Source organism: Buteo buteo, chromosome 10, assembly GCF_964188355.1.
Source record: "Buteo buteo chromosome 10, bButBut1.hap1.1, whole genome shotgun sequence".
In the NCBI taxonomy this organism is placed as follows: domain Eukaryota; kingdom Metazoa; phylum Chordata; class Aves; order Accipitriformes; family Accipitridae; genus Buteo; species Buteo buteo.
In genome coordinates, this window is record NC_134180.1 from 26,134,631 (window position 1) to 26,158,451 (window position 23,821).

A 23,821-nucleotide genomic window follows, 5' to 3' on the forward strand; every position below is an offset into this window, starting at 1 on the left:
GGGCTGAGTCATGGAGAGGCAGAATTAAGTAAACAACAGGCACATTTAAAATCCCTTGGTTATCTGAGTTATGCTGTACCTTCCTGATGCAAAATACCCAATTTACTGGACCCTCACCTCAGTGGTACCAGAAATTTTTTGTTACCAGAGTAACAAAACTCTATATGCTGGCCTTTGTAAGCATATGATCAAAGGGAGTATCCAATTTCCACCCACTGTGTGCAGGCTGCCAATTTAAATATTTACTACCCCTTGAACTGGCCAGCCAGGAACGCAGCAGCAGCAAGGAGTATGAACCACACATGTACTGCCACTGACCTAGTACATGTTCTGTTTTCTGGAAAAGATCCAAGAGGAATTTGAAGTGAACGTGCTGTGGCTACATTAGCAGAAAAATTCACTATGATGTGCTTTAAAAAAAACAAACATACAACCCCCTACCCCTCCCCCCCCAAAAAAAGAAAACCATTTACAACTATGCTGCAGTAAGGACATTGCTTGAGGAATGTCTCAGAGAATTGTCCTTGCTATAAGCCTACCAATTGAGAGACATTGTTTTATTACAGAATAGGAATTCATGAAGCCATTAAGTGTTAATTTCCTTTAAAATGCTGCTGTTCTATTAAGTGCCTTCAATGGTTAGTCGTTTTCTCCCCAGAGCCGCAGTGTCTTTGAAATGCGGTGATAAACTGAACAAACGAGAGAAAACCATTTTGGTTTTTTTTACTTCTGTTGTGTTGTGCACTCTGCCTTCCAGGAGGTAGGAAAATTTCAGGTGTGCCCTGCTAAATGCAAACACTTTCTTTTACATATGTCATCTAGTTCAGAAGAACATACCTTTTCATCACCAACAAATATTTGAAGCAAGCTTTAAAGATTTTCTTCTTTTTCTTTGCATTTTGCTGACTAGTAGAATGTAATGGTCAGAAAGATGCTAGGAAAATAAATCATCTTTGTAAAGGAAATATTTTTTGCTTGGCAGTCATATCCAAAATAAGATGTTTCACTGTAGCCAGTACAGATTACAAAGCCCCACCATGAGTTTGATGTGTATTTTATTCCTGCAAAACCACAATGCACTGATTGCTAGATTACTCGTGTCAGAGGCACCCTGGAATGAAAATCTCCTTCATGTTCTACCTTAAGGTCCAACATAGCTCCCAACCATAGGAACTTGGCTGGATGTCGGGCAGTTATGGAAACACTTTAGAATCCCATCACACCTGGTGTCCTCAAGAGGCCACTCAAAGATTCAGGAGAGCCTTTTGCACCTGCACAGGAAGCCTTGGCTGCATATTGGTTCCACATTGCTTTTACTTTCTGGAGAGCAGAGAATATATAAACTCTAGATATGGCAAATACATAAAATAAGGAGGATACTGAATATTCTCGGACAGAATATTGATGTCTTGTTTATTTTCTTATCCACATAGTATTTTGCTTTAAAAACACTCAGTGAGTCCAATCTCAAAAGTAATAGGACTATAAACTCAACAGAATTTAGAATTTGATTTAACCCTTATTATCAGTATTATCCAGAAAAAGTTTGTTGCTGTTTTGCAGGTGTTTCCTCAGGCACTCTTAATAAGATGCCCTCCTGTTTCCTAATTATAATTTACAACTAGGGAAAATATCATAAACTTAACACATGCCACAAGTTCCTCACCTGACCTTAGTACTGAGAATAAGCTAGTCTTCCCTATGCTAGATACACAGATGTATTTAGATTTGCTCCCAGCATGCTGTTCTCAGGATTCTAGATATCAGTTGCTCTTCATCTTTCAAGTCCATGCTGCTTTTTGCTGCTGTTTTTTGTTTCTTTCCGATTTATTAATATCCTTGTCATAGCATGATTTCCAGAATTTAACAGTAATCCAGCTGCAGCCTCACGACTGCTGAACATGTGTTGCAAGCAACATCATTTCTGTGCGGAGTTTCTTCTAATTGTAGCTCTCATGGTAGGAGATTCACATCCAGTTTATAAACATCTCAAATCATGTAATTAAGCTTTAATCTTGATACTTGGCTCTTACCTGTGGCTTTGGGATATTCTTAGAACCACAGGAGACAGAAGCAGAAAACTCAGTGGCCACCACTGCTCATATCTAGTGTTTTCTTGCCATTTTCCTTAATTTTATCTGTTTGTTTGGTTTGGTTTTTTTATAGAGAGCCCACTGCATTTAACATTGGCTTTCATTCTTTTGTAGAGTGCTACAAAAAGTACTTCATAAGCATATGCTTGTTCACACTTTTTTTTTTTCACTTTATCCTTCCTCCCAAAAAAACCTTCTCCAGGTTTTAAATAAATAGCTATCTGGAAGAAGGAATTACAACGTGTTCTTCTAGCTTATTATGGAATATACTGAGCTTAGAATTGTTCCTTACAGAATTTTATTTACCCTTAATGTTTTGGTAAAAACACCATTAGCAATGGTTTTCCCTTTTTGGCCATTAAACTTATGCAGTGGTTAATTGTTGTAGTGCCTGCTGCAAGGAGCTGCTCAATGCTGTGGTTAGCAGGAAAGCTTAAAAAGCTGAAGTTGTTTAGAAAGTTCACAATAGATAGTTGACATATTTTTGCTTGTTGTCAGCTAGTGCTCTCATAAGACCATAGACAGCATGAGTGAACGTAGGAGGAAACAATACATCTGCAGACACTGGCAGACAGCATTGCTTGCCAAATTTGGCTACAGTTCCTTTAGATAAATAATTTCTCAGTGACGTGCTGTGTTGAAATTATATAAACAGCAAAAATTACTAAGACCTGGGCCCCAGGGTCTTGTGGGTTTCAAGATTTTCTGCAATCAATATTCTGACATCTGCAAATATTTTTCTCTAACGGCTGATGCCAGGAACAGAGCAACATTACCATCACTTTCTATGTATTCAAGATTTTGAATATATTGAAATAATGTATCTTCAGCCCCAGCTGTGGTCAGGACCTTTGCACTATCATAACCACCAGCTCATATGAGAAGGCCTATGCAAAAGTTATCAAAGCAGCAATCTTTTCTCAGAATGGCTTGTAACCTCTTATAGCAACAACTCCATTAGCATTTCAAGAACTGTACATGGGAAAAAACTATTAAGTTTCAGTCTCCAGAATTAGCAAGGGTTTTAGAGTAACTTCTGCTGAACATTATGTAACTTAGTTTGCACATTGAACATATGGGGTTAGAGGTTATTAAGGCTGGTTTTCCTACTTAGGACCAGACAATAGCTAGCTTCTAACTCTGTGGTAGGACTTCCTTGATAATTAAGATACTTCCACTGTGACAGTCATATATACTAGAGCTATCTGAAAAGTGTTTTCTAGTACTTGAGGAATTTATGCAGGAAACAAATGTGCATAATTCTTCCTGAACAGAAACATCCCACAGGAAAACCTTACCTGACTTATTTTTATAGAAGCATCTCTAGACAATCCTATGAAGTTATAAAAACAAATTCTTTATTTAACAGATACTCTTTAAAAAGATCAGTTTCCGTAACAGAAATCAAACCTATGCATGTCACACAAGACATTCTGAAGGCAATAGTTGTTGAATATTGACAGTTACCCATGACACTGAGGAAACATGGGCTATGCAAAATGAGTAACTGCATTTATTACTATTGCCTAAGTAGGAAAGACCAGACTCAAACAAAAACGTACTTTTAAAACAGTTATGCTTTTCTTTTGATGATATAACCTCCAGCACCTGGCCCCTCCTCTAGCAACACTCCCAAAGTAATACTGTTCTCTGAAAATACTCTGAATGAAATTAACACACTTTGTTCCATTTTCAGTCCCCCATGTACTAATTGGGAACAAAGCAGAGATATGCAAGTACAGAAAAAAGTCTCTCAAGCACTTTCTTATTTCGGTCATACCTTAAGGCAAATTTGTAAATTTGAAGGGAGTATCTCGAGAATTAAGCATAGAGCTTGTGAAACTCTTTTTCTTTGTAGTTTTTGATCAAAGTTAACTTTCTCAGAGAACAGGTATGCACAGCAATAACCCCTCAGAAGTGTCTTAGAAGAAGACCATGTTAGTGATGTTTATGTAATTTTTACATCTCCAAGTATTTCTTAAAGTAAACTGACATTGGCTGTCCAACTGTACAAGAAAAAATTTCAGTAGTTCTGTGCACAGTATGATGGTATTTCAATGAATGTAAATGTTGAGGGCAACAAGGTAAAACTACCTCAGTATCTCGTTTCCACATAAAATGTATGAAAGCAATAATAGAATATGGTCTCTTCTCAGACCCTCATGTCTTTAAAAAAAGGATGCAGCAAAGCCTCTTTTGCAGTTATTCTTGTTGCAGGGTTTAAGTCTAGTAGCTTATCAAGTAGGTCATATGCTTCATCAGGAACCTGATCCCATCCTTTCATGTCTGTTGCCTTCATTTCCAAAGCATCGTCACCTTCCTGAAAGCTCTTTAAGTGTTGAATTTGTTTCCCAAGTGTCTCGGGAGCACATGGTTTGTCTACTGGAACTGGCAAAGCTGAGTCATTTACAGACTTGCTGGGCACTTCACCCTGGGATCTCTTACAGCTGCTATTTGTTCCTCTCAACTTCTCACAGAGGGTTCTTAAGTTTTGTGCCGGGACAACTTGGGTACACAGAACTGATTTACCTAGAAAAAAAAAATTACAGTAAGCGACATTGTATTATACTTTCTATGCAACTGTAACTTCTAAGTTTGTTTCATGTCTTGAAACTTCGTGTCTTGAAGCGTAACCAGCATTAAAAAAAAAAACAACAAACAACAAAAAAACCCCAAACCCCCAAACTATCAAAAAACCAAATCCAACACCTCCCCCCCCCCCCCCAGCTATGTTTTACAGCAATAGCCCCAGCAAGTCAGAAGGATAATAGTCTCAGTTCTGCTCAGAACAAAGCTGTTTGGGTTTGTTTGTGAAGTTATGCAGTGACAGGTTGTCACATACCCCACACACCACCTTTTTGCATTTCACTGTCATTTTAAGAGAACTGAAGAAAATTAGATACCCTGATTTTTACACCTCTGTCTGGAGAATGAAAATTGATGCTGTCAGTTACACTTCCAGGTAGCAAGTGCTGCAGCATTTGGCCTGCAAACAATTAGGGGAATGGTTATTTTAGTTTTTTGTGTGTTTTGTGGTGGTGGTAGTTTTGTATTTTTAAACAGGCCTTCTGTTGGGTTTGGTTTTGTTGTTTTTTTTTTACTAGCCCTTGTTGAGCAGGGCAGGAAAGCAAGGTTTACATCAACTAAATATTAAGTCATATTGACTTAAGCCTCCAGGGCAAATTTTGCAGGAATAGAAACACTGCCTCAAAAATTCTAACCAAATGCCAGTAGAAAACATTTAGCTGGCATATTTCACCCCAAGTGGCCCTGACTCAGTGAAAGGCAGCAGACAGGCTGGGAAACCTATGGCATGAAGTACCCCATATACAAATTATAAAAGATAGAAGAATACAAAACTTTCTTAAATCTCTGTATATAGACTAGTACTTTTAGTGTTTTACATGCAAGAAGTATGATTTACCTCCAAAATGACTCCCAAACCTAAAAATATATTTATGTATATAAAAAAAAAAATCATAGATTGTAAATCACTGCATTAAATAGCAGACCAAGCATACATTTTCCCCTTTTCCCCATAATTAAGGTTTGCATACCAAAAGTTTTAGCAGCCTGAATGGTTTCTCTGGATCCACGAACTGTCATGATTTGTGCCAAAGCAGTTAAATCATCACTTGCTTTGTAAAATGGATACCGTCCACTGAGCAGAGAAAGGAATATGATTCCTGCAGACCACATGTCAATTGCTGCAATTGAAAGCAAGCTTAGTAACAACTGAACTCATTATTTCATCACAAACAAAATCACAACTTTCTTTAAAAAGAAATTATTACCTGAAAAGTTTCTATTAGAAAAAGTTATGTTCTGAAGTACTTAACTGACTTTGGTCATACAGATAACACTTCAGAAAACAGTGGAAATTACTATAATTAGATTGAAGAATAATTTCCTGCTTTGATGCAGAGGGAATGTTTAAGCTTTTCCATAAAATTTTTCACATAAGTAATTCCATTAACTTGCTAAACTTAAAATGTACCAAAACAATGTTTGAGGTTGTTTTGCTCAGGGAAATGAGAAGGGGCAAAAAACTGGCTAGTTTTGCAACTTATTTAAGTTTCCTTCATATGAAGAAAACCTTCTATAAGGATCACAAACAAAAAATAATTCACAAATGAATGCAAATCTGAAATTTTCTGGGACTGAGGCTGCCACAGTACTAAAAAATTTATCTTACTATGAACTTTGTTCCTCTCTAATATGAAATCATTGACAAGATAGCCAGTTTAAGAACTGTAATAGTTAGTATTCATCGCTTTCATTGTGTTATGAAGAGTACAGAGAGTACTCTGGGGATACATGCCAAAGCATGATGGAAACTTTAATACTGAAAGTTATGAGAATACCTGTCTGCCATAATTTTTTGGCTCACTAAGGTACACATTTTGAGAGATGGCAAGGAAAGTGAAGGAGAGAGTTTGAAGGATTCTCAAACTCTAAAGAGAAAAATTGACAGTTGGGAAATAGAGCCATAGTTATTCTACCTCTCTTCAAAAAATAAGTAGTAAAATAGACAGTGATTAATTCGGACATTTTAGTTAGAAACACTATCAGCACAGGACTTTGGGGGGAAAAAAAAAAGTATTCAGTTGACTTCAGTTGCAAAACCACATTTTAAGTCTTTTATTAAAAGAATAAAAATCCAAGATGATAATTTGGCACAATTTACAGTGGAAAAATTTTGTATCTTCTTCATAGTTCCTGTAAAAAAGTTTTAGCATTACTGTATCACTGTTGAAAAGATCATACTATCTCTTTGAAGTGTTGTGCATCACCCCAAGTATTTGGTTGGGAAAGCCGGAGTCATCAAGGTCAAGACCTTTAAAGAAGTTTAATTACTTAACTCTTGCTGAAATTAATAGACATTATATCTGAATGGCTAGTAAATCCTGGCCCTACAATTCTGGTAGAGCTGGGATCATCAGCAGACTGCAAGATCCTGTGCAATGCCATCAAAATTGTGATTCCTCTCTGTGCTTTTGCCTAGTGTTATCCAACTAGTGAGGCAGACTGAGGAAAAAAACAGAGGCACAAACCAAGCTGAAGTGTAACTGGACCTGTATAACATCAGCTTGGGAGTTTAGGTTGTATTCCCTGCACTATGAACCTGGGTCAGATGCACTAAGGTAGCCCTGGATAGGGTCAGCTGGATCCAGATGGTAACTTGGTCTCGGCACAGAGACCGGAACTAGTACTAAGATTGGCAGGAATACAAGGAGGTGACTACAGAAGTCCCAGATGGAAGTGGACAAGAAGATTTGTTAGTTCAAATACAACATAATCTCACAAATATTAGTATTAGTCTACCCAGTTCTAATTAAGGCCTTTGTTGACATAATACAGGAGCTCGGCACCACTGACTCAAGGGCTGTCTGTGCCACACCCAAGGGTTTCCAGATTTACCCATATTTTCTGTAATCCTGCTCTCCATTACCCTAGAGAACAGAAAACTGTCTGAAAGCATATTTAACACCAGCATGTGTCCAAAATTTCCTAGGTATGTCTTCTTTCTGCCTAAATTCTGTCTAGACAGATTCAGAGATTGTCTAAACTTGTCCTGGATTTCTGGATGTCTTCTAGCCCATAAAGCTGGCTGTTACAGCACAGTAACTCCAAGCAGGCTGCCATACCTCTTGAAATCCCAGTCATACCCACAGCACAGATGGTCTTTCAAAGAACATAAGGCTATGTAGGGATAAGCTGATCAAATGTATTGTTAAGTCTATTCTAAGCATATAAACACACTTTAAGTACAGAAAATTGACAATTTTCTCAAAAGGTATTCAGCAGAACATGGCTAAAAACTGTTATTTTAAATCCAATTTTGGGGACATTTTTATTTATCCCCCTTTTTCATAAGTCAAAACTCCTGGTCATACACCAAATGTTTAACAGGTAACTTTGCTTTTATTGGTCCTCCATTCTCCAGGTAGGCACAACCTCTCCCATCCTACTTGCATCAGCTAATGCATTAACCATCCCTCTGCTCTGCCCTGATATTTACCCAGATTACTGAAATTTATTAATTTGATAATTTTTAACCCTGAGAAATTAAAAATTTAGTAAGAAAAAATTATGACATTTACAGACCAGCCACATAAAGCAGTAGCAAAAAGGAAAAAAATCTGATTAAAAGTATTAACCGCTTTCTAAAACACATTTGCAATTATACCATTAACTATGCCTGCTATGACAGCAAACTATATGTGACAATCTGTCTAGAAAAGTCTAAAGTATGTCCCGTCCCCAAGATTTATTCAAGATTTCACTTTAATAAATAAGCCACAATAAGCCAAGAAACTTGATAAAAATTACAGCTTTGTTTTCTTTTAAAACACATTGTATTCAACTCCTGCATATGGCACTACCTCTCAAATTAATAAAGACATATTCAAGTTTCAAACACAGGAAAAATATTCCTAACTTGTTCTTACTCTGAATAATAAACTTTGAATTAAAATCAGGAAATGCTTGGTAAGTGTTAGAAGGAATGACAAAATGAATTTCACATGTAAACAAAAACCCTCCCATAAAAAAAGACAACATAATATGCATAAATGGGGATCTAAAGGTGAAAAAATACATTAGTTTCAGTCTGTTGTGCAGTACCTGTGGTCTGAGTGGGGCACTTTGTTAATACTTCTGGTGCTCTGAATCCAGGTGTTCCTGCCCTGGGAGCAACTTGCTGACACCTTGTAATGAGAGACAAACAAGTTTAGAATATAAAAGTTGATAAATAATTTCTAATTATAATAATGCTTAATCTTAGTTTTAGAATATACTTGTGCAAGATGTATAAACAGCCTAACCCTGCTCTATCCAAGTTTTATAGAAGTTTGAAGCATCTTATAATTACCTAGCATGAAATGATGTTGCATAAAATAATAGCTGCCTTATATTATCTATTATATTATTATATTTTTATTATATTATCTAGCATCAGGTCATACCACAGCAATACTTATTGCATATGTCATTCACAATGACCTTTTTTAGTTTCATTCAATAGCAGCATCATTTTTGCTAAAGGCTTGTTTTCATAGGAAACTTTATAGTTGAGACTAATTAACCAAAGGCAAAAAATGCACTAGATTCTTGAATGTGGATTCTCTGGCTTTGTATTAGTCCACAGCAAACTAAGGTTCACTACTTCTGAGCATTGACAAGAATTTACTTTTTGTTAGATTAACTAAAAGGTGTGAGGTTATAATTATTTAAAAAAAAAAAAAAAAAAAAAGCAGCAACCAACTTTCCAGAGCTTTCTTGTATGGCTTAAAGTGCCTTACTTCTATGGGCCACTTCTCTTTTGAGTCTGACAAATTCCTCATGTTTCATACTTCTGAAATGAAGTTGATATCACCATATTTTGACAGTCTGGTAAGAGAGGGACCCCACAGTTTCATGGCTATGTCTAGTAAACAGAATTCTCTGCGTTAATCTGTGTTCCTTAATGTGTGGATAAAAGGCAATAGTAGATCATAACCAAAACTAACTGCAGAGGGATGGAGTTGAACCGAGTTATTAAGATTCTCTAACCTATTATTAAAACTTAGACATTATTTTTTAAATTAACAAATACAAACCAGTCATGTTTCCTTTTTATTCTACATTTCATGATTTCCAGAATCCAAAGTGTTGGCATGATTTAGGCCTATTGGATAACTACTAATGACAGACTGATGTATTGTCTTCTCTAAGTGTTGTAGTTAACTCAAGCGATTTTCTACAAGACATGTAGGTGGATAATTAAATACAACAACAAAAAGTCATTGACAGTGAATCTCTCTTGAACCAATTATTGCATGAATTCCATAAACTATTCTTGTTTAAAAGGAGTATACTCAGTGTTTTAAGGGTTGCACAGATCAAATGCTATCTTTCACCTACTAAATCAGCTGTCTAGTAAATCTAAATTTCTGACCTTGCTTGACAGCATAGCAGACAATTTTACAACATTATCAAAGCAAGTTACCTTGAAAGGCAAACACTGCAAACTCTATCCGTTGCATAACAGTCACAGGTCAGGTTTGAGGGACAACCACTGGCAGCCTTCCTGGCTGTCCCATTGCTCACTGTTTTGGTAGAAGTAATCTTCTTCTTTGTTACTAACTTCCTAGATGAAACATCTATCATCTTTGATTGTTTTGTGAGCTGCAATGCAGATATTTTAGAGAAGGTGACATATTTAAGAAGCTTCCCTTTACATAGAGATAGGCCAGTTCCTAAAATACTAAGACTGAAAAGGTGCTCATGAGCAAGAAGCTGCTATTTTAGAACAGAAGATAGCAAACCTTTTTAACAATATCACAACATCTGTAAAATAAGACACTGGAGCTTTCTAAATATCCTGATTTCCTCTCCTTCCCCTTTGGAAAACATTTTGCAGTGTTTACTAAAAAACAATATACATTAGATATTCTGAAGCTATAAGGCAAGTATTTTTCAAGTCACTATAATGTTTCAAGAATTCTTTTGGCTCAACATGAGAATAAAAAAAATGTACATGAAATGACACAGTAACACACAGGCACTAACTCTAATTCTACAATAAGATGATCACTGTTGGCCAAACCCTCTAATTTATTTGGGGTTTCCCCTTTGTCATATTAAATACCAATTACAAAAACTACAGAAAAATATTTATTACAAATTTTCTCTCCAGCTTCAACTACAAAATAAAAAAATGAAGTTTCACAAGCTAAGTATATCTTAGTTGCACAGACATGTGTAGGAAAAAAGATTAATTTAGCATACAAACAAGATCAGCTAGGGATACAGCTACATAACTAGTTCTTTAAGAGCTTCAAAAGGGACTGAAACAGAAATGAAAAATCCTTTGAGTATTTCTGCAAAGACACTCTTAATAATCTGCTCAAAAACTTTTAGTTTCACAGCATCCTGGAGTAATGTCCAGTCTTACAGAACAACCAGTTCCATAATTTTTCAAATATGTAACAGATTGCTCTTACTGATGAGTCACACTTCTTACTTTTGTACTTGAGTTCTCCTGGTACATGGAACTATAGACATTGAAATTCCTTTCTCCAAAGACAGAGCGCTGGACAGAATGGTGCACAGAATCCTCCTACAATACCAACAAAAAGGACAATAAGGATCCTATCTAACACACAGTCAGCTGGATACTGACAGTTCAAAAACAAAAAAAAAAAAGTGTGAAGTGACATAAAACAAGAACAGCTGCATGGTAAGTAATTTTCAGGCATCAGTTTACTGTGGATGAGGAAAACATGGTCTAGACAGAACAGCAAACATGCTTACAAAACGAATCACACCTCAGAAGTGCCCCAAGACAATCTGAATGTCCTCTGTACTGCATTTGTTATGCAACTAAGTAACTAAGCATAGATGAATAATTAGTGGCCTGGGGAAGAGTTCCACAATACATGTCACTTAAAAAAAGATTTAAGGCTGTCTAAATAGTAACCCATGCTAGGGTTTTATACAGCCTTTGGTATTGTATTATATCTAACAGATAATGAATGATGCCAATACGGTTATGTAAAACTACCCACTTTGATATGAAAACCGTGATTCTGTGCATCACAATAGGACCCAGCAAGATATGCATGCACAACTTTTTTCAAGTATTACATCTCCCCCTGTTGGATGAAGTAATACATTAAACATACAACAATATTAATGAAAAAGACTGAGAACCTTTCCTCCTCTTCCTTGTTTAATCTGTATTTTTGAAAGTGAGCTGGACCTTTTATCAGCTGCTTTTGAGGCTGACTGTTGAGCTATCTGTTTAGGTGCTGTGACACTGACAGAACCCCCATTTCCCAAGGTTGTGGCGGGATTATTTTTCGAGCAACTTCCCTGCTGATCTTCAGAGTGGGCAGTTTTGAGAAGTTCAATTTTCGTATCGGGTGTTCCTTGTGCCAAGCCAAAATCTACCAAGGCATACCTGAAAGACACAAATTTAGAAACAGGAGTCACAAAGTATTCATCAATCAGTTCAATTCACTGTTCATTACTTGTTTACTTATATTTCTTTCACATTTTACCCAGTATGTTGCTTATTGGCACTGTTGCCAGCATCACAGTCCTATTTTCCCCCTTTGCTTCCTCTTGTCCTATCTTACCTATCCCCGCCATGTTTTTACACTATACCCATCTTACTTCAACGTTTCTTGTCCCAAAATCTTCTTAAGTGCATACTTTCTCCAATGGCGTTAAAAAAATTATTCCCAGCAACTCCTTTCTGGGGTTCTTCTAATCCGACAGCTCTGAACCTTAAGCCAACAGTCAAGTACAAGTGACTTGACCCTTGCAGGATTCGCATGGGCAGAGGAAAAATGTAGCAGTGAAGACAGACATGACTAACAATGCTGAGAGTTCTGCCAGACTTCAAGCAATACTACTGGAATTTACTTCAGTCTTCAAACAGGTAAGACTACATTAGTTCACACTTCAGATCTGTCTTTAAAAGAACTATTTTTTGCTACAACCAGTACAGAGACAATCCAGCTGTCTCTGGGTCTCAGACAAACTCAGCTGCATGGCCTCCAGACCCACAGTAGAGATTAAGGCTCAAACAAATGCTGGAAGAGCAAAACGACAATATGAATTCATTCTGATAGATTTAAAAAAAAAAAAATAAAAATCAGTATTTCTCAAATTTTTAAGCTTGTGGTTTGGCAAAATGTAACCAAATCTCCCCTACAAACTCTCACTACATAGAATCATAGAATCATTCCGGTTGGAAAAGACCCTTAAGATCATCGAGTCCAACTGTAAACCTAATGCTGCCAAGTCCACCACTAAACCACATCCTTAAGCATGGCATCTATGCATCTTTTAAATACCTCCAGTGATGGTGACTCCACCACTTCCCTGGGCAGTCTGTTCCAAAGCTTGACAACCCTTTTGGTGAAGAAGTTTTTCCTAATATCCAATCTAAACCTCCCCTGGCACAACTTGAGGCCATTTCCTGTCATCTTAGCACTTGTTACTTCAGAGAAGAGACCAACACCCACCTCACTACAACTTCCTTTCAGGCAGTTGTGGAGAGTAATAAGGTCTCTCCTGAGCCTCCTTTTCTCCAGGCTGAACAACCCTCAGCCAGTCCTCATAAGATTTGCTCTCTAGACCCTTCACCAGCTTCGTTGCCCTTCTTTGGACACACTCCAGCACCTCAGTGTCTCAACTGTACACAGCACAGTACTCACCAATACAGCTATAGGACTGTTAGCACTGAAACAGTACCTTTTTCAATCCATTTCAGCTCTTCACAAAAAAGCAGTACCTCACTTTTTACAGTCTTTAAATATTGTAACTTGCAGGCAAAAAACCTAGCCCTACCAGTTATAAACATTAATTCAATGTAAGGTGAAAACAGCCCAGCTGTCTTATCTGTATCAATTTCACTCTATCCATGAGTAAAAATTTACAAGTATCAGTCTATGCACCACAAGTCACTATTAGCTTTCTTATTAAAAAAAAAAACAAACCCAAACTGATTTTACTCTTCTCATTCTTATTCAAAATTGTAGTACTTTTACTCAATAGTAAAATTGTCATTTTTTCCAGTACTTGTCGCTCTATGAGGCAGTATGAAGTTTTAAGTATGAAAAAATAAATTCTTTCCCTCCTCAAATTCCTAAACACAGAAAGAAAAGTTTTACAAATTAAAAAAAAAAAATCTTTTTTGGTTTTATTACTTAAGCACATGTTATGCAGCTGGAAGGAAAAAAACTCAAAAGCCTAATTGACTCTGTTCTGCCAAGGCACACATCCCAAATGAGATCACAATATGGTCATCTGGACTGACTTACTCTTTTAGCTGCCTGTTGTAGAGGAAGTTACTGGGCTTGACGTCACGGTGAACAATACCAAAGTGATGAATGCGCCTCAACGCTTTAAACAGATTAAACATGTATTCCCTCACTTCTTCAAAGGAAAGAGAATTCAAAACGTCCTGAAAGATTATTTGGATACTGTAATTATGCAACTGCTTTTAATTAAAAAGTTTTACTACACATAAAAAGTCTGGGACTCACCAAGAAGGATTCATGTTCCAGATATGGCATAACAATAACCACATGATCATTTTTCCTAAAGCAATATTTAACTCCCATAACGTTATCTTGTCCCCTAGAACAAAAGTAATGTCACTCAATAAAGACCAAAAGATGGATGTTTATTTTCCTTTATTTCTTAAAAACTTCAGTAAGGCTTTCTTTTATAATCTAATTTATATTTTGACAGCAGTCTTATCAGCAGTCAGTAGTTATGCTGTTGCCTTTCATTACTATGTTCCATTTGAGTTCTGCAATTTGCAATGAGGGCTCCATAGATTATTTGTGGGGCCATGGTTTGTAGTTACTCCTGTAATTAAATGTAGGACCTAACCTTCATGATACCAACTACTTTAAGAAGGTGCTATTCAGCACACTCTGACAACAAGCATTCATTCCTAAAACTGCATTTTCTGATGAAGAGATTATTTTTTCCAAGCATTTCAGAACTGAAATTTTTGTTATCACAGAGATACATCACAGAACTTCTCAGATGGAAAGTACAGCACCGTCTGTAAACTGAGACTATTAGAAAAGAGCATCCTTTACAGGTAAGACACTCCATTTCTTATCAGCTCTTGATAAAAAGAACATACATTTCTGCAGTTAAAAAAAAGGGAAGTGAAATGCCAAAACTTAAAATAAATACAGAACAGTGAGACAATGTTCAGCAGTTTAGTCATGACAATTGTTAATTTTTTTTTATATACCCTGCTACAGTGAGGCACTGAAGTTCAGCAGCAATTCGCAGAGGGTGGCTGGTTGGAATCAAGTGTTTCAGAGCCATTTTTTCCTCATGTCCTGTTTGTAGCCGTGCTGTGGCCAAGTAAACAGAACTAAAAGTACCTGTAAAGAAGGGAGAAAAACACTGTCTTCAACATTTTTAATTAGGTCAATTCAGATCTTTACAGAAGTGATCTAACTGTTCACAATTCTGCAGTATACTTGATACTACATCAAAAGCAGATTCTAGAAGAGAAAAATGCAGTTCCTTTTTTCTACTACTGAATTCAGTGATCTTGTATACAAGTTTTTTATGTCAGTAAAAATGCAAATGTAACACTGTCTAACTTGCCTGGGACACAGAGCTCTTTGAATGTAAATTTCCTATCTTTGATTTGCTTTCTTGTTTAGGTAGCTTACTTTCATCTGACATCTAACTCTTCTCTCCCTACGATGTAAGTGGGCTATATAATGCTAATCTGGAAAGCACTGCCTTTACTATTCAAAGCACCTCTGAAATTGCTACATTTTTCTTAACTGTTATCTTATCTATAAAGTAAGACTTCTCACATGATGTGTAACTTTACTATTTGTTTGTCCAGAGCTTTACCACGTAGCCAGAATGTGATAGATTCATTTGAGAAAGGGAGTATTCAGACTGTATGATAAACTGACCCACCCATTTAATTTTAAGGATATCCTAATATACCTCTTAGGAGGTTAATTTATCCTAATGATCCGAGATATCTGAACATACAAGTTGAAGCATTCTTCTGTATCAATAAACAGTACAGATTACTTCTGATTACATTTTAGGTATTGTGTTCACATCATGCTAGTTCAACAGTCTGTAAGTGCATACATACACCAAAATGTCAGCAAAAACTCTAAATACTTATTGCAGTCATAAAAAAATCTAGCATCCCATACATTCAGTAGAATTGATTATAGCAATAAGGGTTACCAAGTTGACATAAGACATTATTTTTGGTGGTAAGAACTGCTAAAATGAAAGAGACTCCAGAGTGGAATCCTAAGTTGAAGCTTGTTTTCTCATAATGCTGCAGAACTGCAAGTGGTATTTTTAAAAACATTGTTTGCTCCCAGGAGCAAAATCAGAGTACTATTCATAACCAGAGATTTTGTTTAATTATATTATCTTTTTTATGATAAGCAGAACTCCTTTTTTTGTTTTGGTTTTTAAATTTTATATTGCTGTGGTGAATGAAGCCGGGGGTTTTTTAAGACAAAAAACTTTTAGCCATCTAGCCTGCCATCACAGGTATTCCATCACAAAACAGCTGTAAAACATTCCAGCTTCTCATCAACATTTTTGTTTAAAAGTGTGGAGTGTCACAAAGCATTTCAGAGATCAAATGGGTAACGTTCCAAAAAGTGCTGAAATCCCACACTCAGAAGTACCTAAGAATCTATATATAGTCACACCTAACGTTTATTGAAGGTATCTGCAATAGTATCTGTTGAAGGCAAGGTGTACACAAGTGTTCTAAAATTTGATACAGTATGTCTTTAAAAAAAAAGATTTTTTTTTTTTTTTTTTTTTTTAAAATAAAGCAGCTATAAACTTTCTCCTCCTCCAGTTCTGCCCACAGGGTTTCAGTGGAAACAAAGCCAACTTAAGAAACAGCAGTTAAATATGTCAAAACACACCTGCATATAAACAGATTTCTCATGTAAAAGAGAAAAAGAATGGAGTATTAAGACTTACTTACTCAAATCTACCTCAAAAACTTTTAGTTATCGAAACTGGAATGCTGTTTTTTTTGAAAGGCTTTAATATACCAGATTTTCAAGAAAATATCTTGAAAATGTCCCTAATTAACAAACCTATATGCTCAGCAACATATTAGAATTCCTACAGAGACCAAGAAGTAAATCAAAAAGGCATTTGGCTTAAATTGCATATATTGGGGTCTTACATTTATACCTTTTAAGTTAGAAATACCAAAAGAAAGCTAAGTCTAAGCAAGCTAAAATAAAACATTTACCTTCTCCAATTTTTTCCTTAATTTTGAACACATTCACAAGCTGTGGCACTGCTTCATAAAGTTTTTCAATATCTTTTTTTATTCCTGCTGTGCAAAGAATGGGGAAAATAAGTTACGAATTTTATTGCTTGATTCAGTATCTGATCTATATTTGAGATCACAAATCACACTTGAGTTCATAGGATTGTGAATTCACATAAACAGAGGAAAAAACAGCAGACAGGTATCTATCCCTGCTGACAATACCATCTGCACACTTGATATTATTGTTGTTCTTTATCACACTCCCTTATAAACTGAAGCATTTAAATTTTTTTTTTTTTTAATTTATCTGCCACCTAGCAGTTCCTGAGAGGGCAAAACCCTTCTGGTTAGTAAAACATCAGATCATTGATAAATGTTTTAATGAGATTTGCAACATCCATTTCATAAAAGACAAAACTATAATAGTTGTTTCTGTAATCACAGGAGCACATCCATTGGATGCAAATCAAAAGTGTAGAATTTTTTTTTTTTTTAAGATCAATAATGCAACTTTTCACACTGTTACTTAAAATAGTAAACACAAAAAACCATGTCTGCTCTGCATTTAAGTTGCTGCACTTTATGCTGCAGTCACTAGATGGCATGACAAGGATGTTGTACTGTATTATTTCAACTAATTATGGAGTTTTCCATTCAGTTTACAAATCCTTGTAGTTTAAATGTTGTCTATACCCTGCCTAAGAATTCACTTTGTTTGAAGCTACGAAGTATTTAGAGGCTGTAACTAATTTCTGTAAAGCTAGGGTGAAGTATATTTTATTATACAGAACTAAGCACAAACTGGTATTTGGAAAGTCAATCAAATGGAAGAAAAAAAATGTGTATACATTTTTTATCCTAGAAATGGATAATAAAATAAATTTAACATAAATGGTATTGTATACATAAAAATCTACTATGTTTTACCAGGACAGTAAGTCATAAGCAATGAGAATTATTTTCAAAATATCACTGATATGCTAGAAACAAAGTATGGATTAGCATGCATCCCCAATCTTCTATGCTAGCTCACTTTATACAGCACAAAATCTGAAGTCTGCCTAAAGAACCCTTTCTTCCTGGTAAAAGCCCAATAAATTAGTGGTAATTCAAGCTATAGTTAACTTTCAATTGTAATTTTTTTTTTTATTTAAAAAATTTATAAAGATCAACATACTAAAAATACTTTTGAGAACTGAAGCCTGCTGCCTCTCTTACTATCCATATAATTTTTTTTTTTTTTCCCGTTAAGTCATTCCCTCTGCTTCTCCAAGTTATTTTGTTTTAGGTCATCTTGGGAGGGATATTTCAGTAATGAAAAAAAACCTCTATGCTCGACACCAGAACTGCTAACATTCATTTAAGATACATTTGATCAACAAATACAAGTAAACGGTTAATGAGTTCTGCTAGGAATCATATTTAAAAGCCTCAAAAATATCCTAGGATAAAAACAACCAGACTTGTACTAACAGTCAAGATGTACAGGACTCTGTGTCTAATAATCCCCAAAGGAAAAGGCTAATGAAAACTGGTCAACTGTACAGTTATTCTGGTTATTCCCCAATTTTACAGAGCCAGATTAAGTTAAACTACTTGAAAAGTAGGAAATTGAAAGTTTGAGGAATCACTTCATTTTCCTATCAATATAGTAAGAATTTCTGTTGAAAATAACCCTAAAAATTCAAGTTACTACATAACATTTTTTCAATTGATAGCATTCATATTGCCCATGTGCTTTGCCATGGAACTTTATTAAGAAATGTATCTATTATTGCTGTAATTCTTGTTGTTTTGTCACTAAAAAAGAATTGTTGTTGAAAAGCCTTATCATTTAAAAAATGGTACTTCCAGTTTGTTTGCACGGTAATTTCAACTTTTTACACAAATGCTCATGTATTACATAACAAATGTAAGACATTCAAGAAAGCTTTCTGAAATCTTCAGAAAACACAGGAAGGGGAAAGGCTGACATTTGTACCATGTTCCATTTTCCCCGGGAATACTCAAAGACATTACGAGATTAAACCACATAACAGAATTATAAAGAACTTAACATCAAAATGTTATTGCATCACTCAAAGACATGGGCCTTTCCCCTCACAAAGGTAATCCTGTTATTGGGTTCTGAAGCATCCTACACAAACTTCATCCCAAGAGTTCAGTAGCCACAGGACAGAGCTAGAAAAATTGTTTTCAACAGTGATATAGTTCCAACAGGCTCTGTTAGAACTACCTTGTTTAGAACTAGTTTGCTATCTAACCTGCTCCACATAAAGCAACTTAGAGTTTTGTTCCAATACTTGCATTTTAGTATGATTTCTGATGAGCATTCTTTAAGCTTCAGTTTTTACTAAAAAAAATACATACTGACAGTAACTTACAACACAAAATTTGCACTGGAATTTCTCCAGTAAAGTTGCTTGGTTAGGAAAAAAGGATTTAACTCTGGCAAAAAGCAACACTCCTAAAAAGGACTCAAAAGGCACATCTCTTAAGTCTTTAGAAACTGGCAGGTTTCTACTTTCCTTACCATATCAGATTTTGGGTTGTTTTGTGCCACCAGTCTAACAGTACTAAGGTAGAGACTAACAATTATGAAAAGCTCTCTCAATAACTGCTATAGAATCTGCCAGACACTGTTTTGTCTGACACTGAATTCAGGTTCCTGCCTGGACAAAGTTCAATGCTGTTGGGGCACTAACACCTGGGTGACACAGGCTGCAGATCCTAGGCCAGAGTAGTGCCTACCCAAGGCACTGAGAACATTTAGTAACTCAACACAGTTGCTTGTATGAAAGATCCTGAAAAGTGCTAGAAACAGTCAGTGACTGTCCTTGTTGATAGACAGTAGTATAAACATCATCTGTTTTCTTCCGGGGGCCTGAATCCCCAGTTGGGTATAGAGAACATATAGTCGTTGTACCATCAGTGTATAATAATAATAATAATAATATCCAACATTTTCTGTGAGCAGATTTTAAAGTAATTTCTTTACTTCCTAGAATCAAAAGCATTTGCAAAGCAAGACAATTAAACGTTATTCAGCAAGACTCTATGTAATTCTGGACATGGATGTGCAGGGGACTGACAGAGATCTATTTCTAGGAAAATCAGTAGCCATTTTATATATACACACACATACACATATATATAAAAGCTGGCTGACCATCCAAAATTACTGAGCAAGCATTGTACAGGAAGTCCAGCTTGAAGTACATTCACAAAGAGACCCAAAAATGAGCAATAAAAACACCATCAGAACCCATGTTCATAGTTCAACTTCTCTGGTAAGAGCAGGAACAGTGTTTTTGTGCACAAAGTCACATCTAAAGATAAGGCTGGCAATTATAAGTTAAAAGGCAAAATACTATTTTTGTGTCCTTGTCTGGTCAGAGAATTTTATTCTCAAGAACTGCCTTTTTTGAATTCTGGTATCCCCTAACAGTAACATATTCTATATGTGATAAATATCTATAGTGATAAATCTGTATCTATAGTGATAAATAAATAGCAGGGTTAGCGAGCTGTGACAAACTACTGCTGCTGAAGTTTTGTGACAAACTACTGCTGCTGAAGTTTTGTGACAAACGAAAAGCAGGAATAAACTTAAAATCAAAAGCCACCTCAAATGTTTTCATTTCATTAACTCTTTATACAATAGGATCATATACAGACAGGCTTATAATTGATGCTGAAACTTCCTGAAGCGATAAAGAAGCACATCAGCAACAAAACGTAATGTTAGCAATCCCTCTTTTAGCACATACCTGAAAGCTTGCTGTTCTGCTCCTGCTTCCCGTGGAAGTCTTCAGCCTGATGAGGGTGCTGTTCATCACAGCGAGACTTCAACACTGTCTCCATCACAAAACAAACCTCAAGTAAAAAAATCCAAGACTTTGAGGATCACTTCTGGACACCTGGGGGAGCAAGCATATCTGGTAAGACACTTCCTCGCCCTGCACTCAGTTCCTGAGATGAGATTTAGGGAGTCTGAGGAGCTCCTCTGTGCTACCTAAAACAACAAAGTGTCACCCATCATCCCAGAATAAAACTAAACCAGTAAACCCACTCTACCTCTAGTAAGAGGAAAAAAGGGGGAAGGGAAGGAAGACTGCAAGATAAGCTTAGACACGAGAGATTTTCTTTCATCTCTTGTGTGTTTCTTCATTCATATTCAAGCATTATCTTTTCCCTGAAGTTTGCTTTGAAAGGCAAGGAACTGATGCACACAGAAATAGCTGCATTGCATACTGCAACACCCGTACAAAGACAGAAAACCTGAAAGAAATTTCAAGAGAAAAAAGTATCTTTTCAATATGAGAGATCTCTCTCTCTTCTGTATAAGATCAACAAAAGGCATAATTATTTGTCACCCTCCCCCATAACAAGAAATAACAGCACATGCTTATTTTGAAATGCTTCTTCCCAAATCTTGGAAACATTGTAAATAAAACTAAACTAGTGACATGTACTAATATTGTACAATCAAAAAAGTCTGATAATCCTGTTTCATGAGGAAAAGAAAGGCAGAGAACCCCAGGGCAGCATAACTGATGATAAGTGAGTCTGGAAGCACCAGCTCTTACAGTTGCCCAACACTGGTTCCATTCAAAGATCTTCTTTGCTTGTAACTTCACCAAACCTTCAAAGTTCTGGCTGAACTTTTCCACATGGGGGAAACATATTCTGAAAAACTTCAAATGAAAGGATTCATCTGTTTCAGCTATGGAGCTAGAAATATATTTTGTCCCCAAAGAATTCGAGCTACCTTTAGTCTGTCATCCTCACACAACACAAAAGGGACAGGCAACAGCCTTGTTTTTTGAGGGAGCTTTGCTGGAGACTAGGACTTGGAAACTAATGGAATGAGATTAGAGATATTCTAGTCTCTCACAGGTAGACACTCCCTCCACTAGTGCTGAGTAGGCAGATAAGCCTGTTCCAAACCTAAATAGCATAGCCTCATTAGCAGAATAAGGGGTGCAAATTAACACAGACACTCCCAGCCGCTCCCCATGGCCTGCTTGCTCTGATTGAGCCCCATGCCAGCCTCAGCTCTAGGCTCTTCCAGTTCAAGGCTGGCCACAAACACCTCTTTTGGAAAAAGAAAATGAACACTTCTGTCTGCCTGCAAACTGCCATGGGAACACATTCATGGTTTGCTAGCCACGTGGAGGGTGAAAGGGGCTCAATAAGTCAAGGTGTCGTTTCCTTTCATTTATGTTAAGCACACAAGCTGCTATCTGCAGAACCAAACTCCTTGAACACTTGAGTATATTAAAAATTGTTTTACTAATTTGGAAACGGGCTTGACAGTTACAAAATGGAACATCAAACAAAGTTTGATTCAGTCGGACATTTTGGGTTTACATTAAAAAACACTCGGAAGACACCATTAGAGATAAAAAATTAAGAGGAAGACCAAAATGATGCAGAGTTTCAGCTCAAAGAACTTTCTTGCAGTTAAACTGCATCCCCAATTTAAAAAAAAAAAAGAAAAAAAGAATTTTCTCCATAATATCGAAATAAGAAAAAAAACCCCAACAGATAGTGACAGGTTCAAACAGCTCACATAGCTTCAGGGTCTTCGGAGTCAGATATTTGAACCTTGCGCACAGAAATTAGTGATACTGCTGCTGAAACCTTGGCCAAAGCAACGCCGCTAACAGGAACAGAGTCTGCTGCCACTGAAACGCGGAGCTCCTTTCAGTGGGAACTTACACGCAGACCCCCCTGGAAAAAGCTCGGCATGCCAAAAATAAAAGTTGATATTAGTATCTCTGCTTTGTCATTTAAGAAAAGCAAATGCCGAGGCTGAGTTAAGCCTCGCAGCAAGTCGGTGTTTTCGACAGATGAGCGATAACTCCGCCTGTTACAAGACAAGCCACAGAAGTCACGCATCCAGAACTTCACTTCGCGCCGACGATACCGATGCTGCAGACAAAAGGGGAACACCCGGAGCTGGTCGCAGCGGGTTGGCTCTACAGGACGGCCCCCGGCAGCCAGACCCTCGGCCAAGCGCCCGTCCCCGGCCGCAGGCCCACCGCGGGCGCTGCCGCCGGCCGGGAGCCGCCGCCGGAACGGGCGAGCGCTCGTCACGAGGGCGGCGGGGGATCCGCGCGGGGCTCCCCGGGTGGCCACAGCCGCCGGGAGCAGGGCGAAGAAGGGCACTTCGGCTCCCCGCGCCGAGCCGCCCCTCAGCGCCCCTCCGCCGGACCGGCCCCACGGGAACCGCCCCCGCCCCCGGCGGGGATCAGCCGGAACCGAGGAGGGGGGCCAGAGCGGGGCCTCCCCACGGAGGAGCAGGCCGCGCCGCGCTGGCTGTGTGCTCGGGTGCCCCGTCCCGTCCCCGCGGAGGGGCCGCGCGAGGCCGGGCCGCCATGGCCGCCGGGGGGGGGGGGAAGGGGGGAGGGGTGGCCGCGGCGCGGGCAGGGCTGGGGGAGCTCACGCGGGGACTCACTCACGCGGGGCGCGGGCTGCCGCGACGCGCCGGGGTTTTGCCTGCTGCCGCCTTTTGCCGACCGCTCCGCCGCCACCAATCCCGGCCCTCGGCGGAAGCCGCGGCCCCGGCCAATGGGACCGCCGGTCGGAGGAAGGCGCGCTGCTATTGGGCGGCCGCCGGGGAGAGGCCCGCCCAGAGCGCCGGCCGGCGGCGGGCTGGGGCCTGCGCGGGCGGCCCCCGGCCGGCGGCCGTGGGAGCGCGGCCCGTCCGCTGGTGGGGCGGCGGGTGAGGGCCGGGCCGGCGCTACAGCCCCGCGCAGCCGTGCCGCGGCCGAGGGACGGGCAGCGCGGCCCGGCTGGCCCCTGGTCGCCGCCACCGTCCGCCCGGACTCGTAGCGAGCACGGTGCGGCGGGGACCGAGCGATCGTCGTTCAGCCGGCGTCGTGCAGGCGTTGAGCGGCTTCCTCGT

At 38.2% G+C, this 23,821-nt stretch overlaps 1 protein-coding gene across 8 annotated transcripts; it reads right to left on the bottom strand.

Moving 5' to 3' along the window:
• Nucleotides 1-1,334: 1,334 nt before the first annotated feature.
• Nucleotides 1,335-23,821, bottom strand: CDC7 (cell division cycle 7). Of its 8 annotated transcripts, none has more exons than XM_075039025.1 (12): nucleotides 23,376-23,821; nucleotides 20,679-20,828; nucleotides 16,885-16,968; nucleotides 14,863-14,998; nucleotides 14,135-14,228; nucleotides 13,910-14,052; nucleotides 11,790-12,039; nucleotides 11,101-11,196; nucleotides 10,084-10,262; nucleotides 8,721-8,803; nucleotides 5,651-5,800; nucleotides 1,335-4,622 (listed from the first exon to the last, which is right to left on the bottom strand). In XM_075039025.1, the coding sequence occupies exons 2-12, from the start codon at nucleotides 20,770-20,772 to the stop codon at nucleotides 4,246-4,248; spliced, it is 1,686 nt and encodes a 561-aa protein (XP_074895126.1). In that variant the 5' UTR covers nucleotides 20,773-20,828; nucleotides 23,376-23,821; the 3' UTR covers nucleotides 1,335-4,245. The 8 variants fall into 8 exon arrangements, with proteins under 8 accessions (XP_074895126.1, XP_074895121.1, XP_074895127.1 ...); XM_075039020.1 differs by having other exon boundaries at nucleotides 16,885-16,971; XM_075039026.1 differs by having other exon boundaries at nucleotides 23,372-23,821.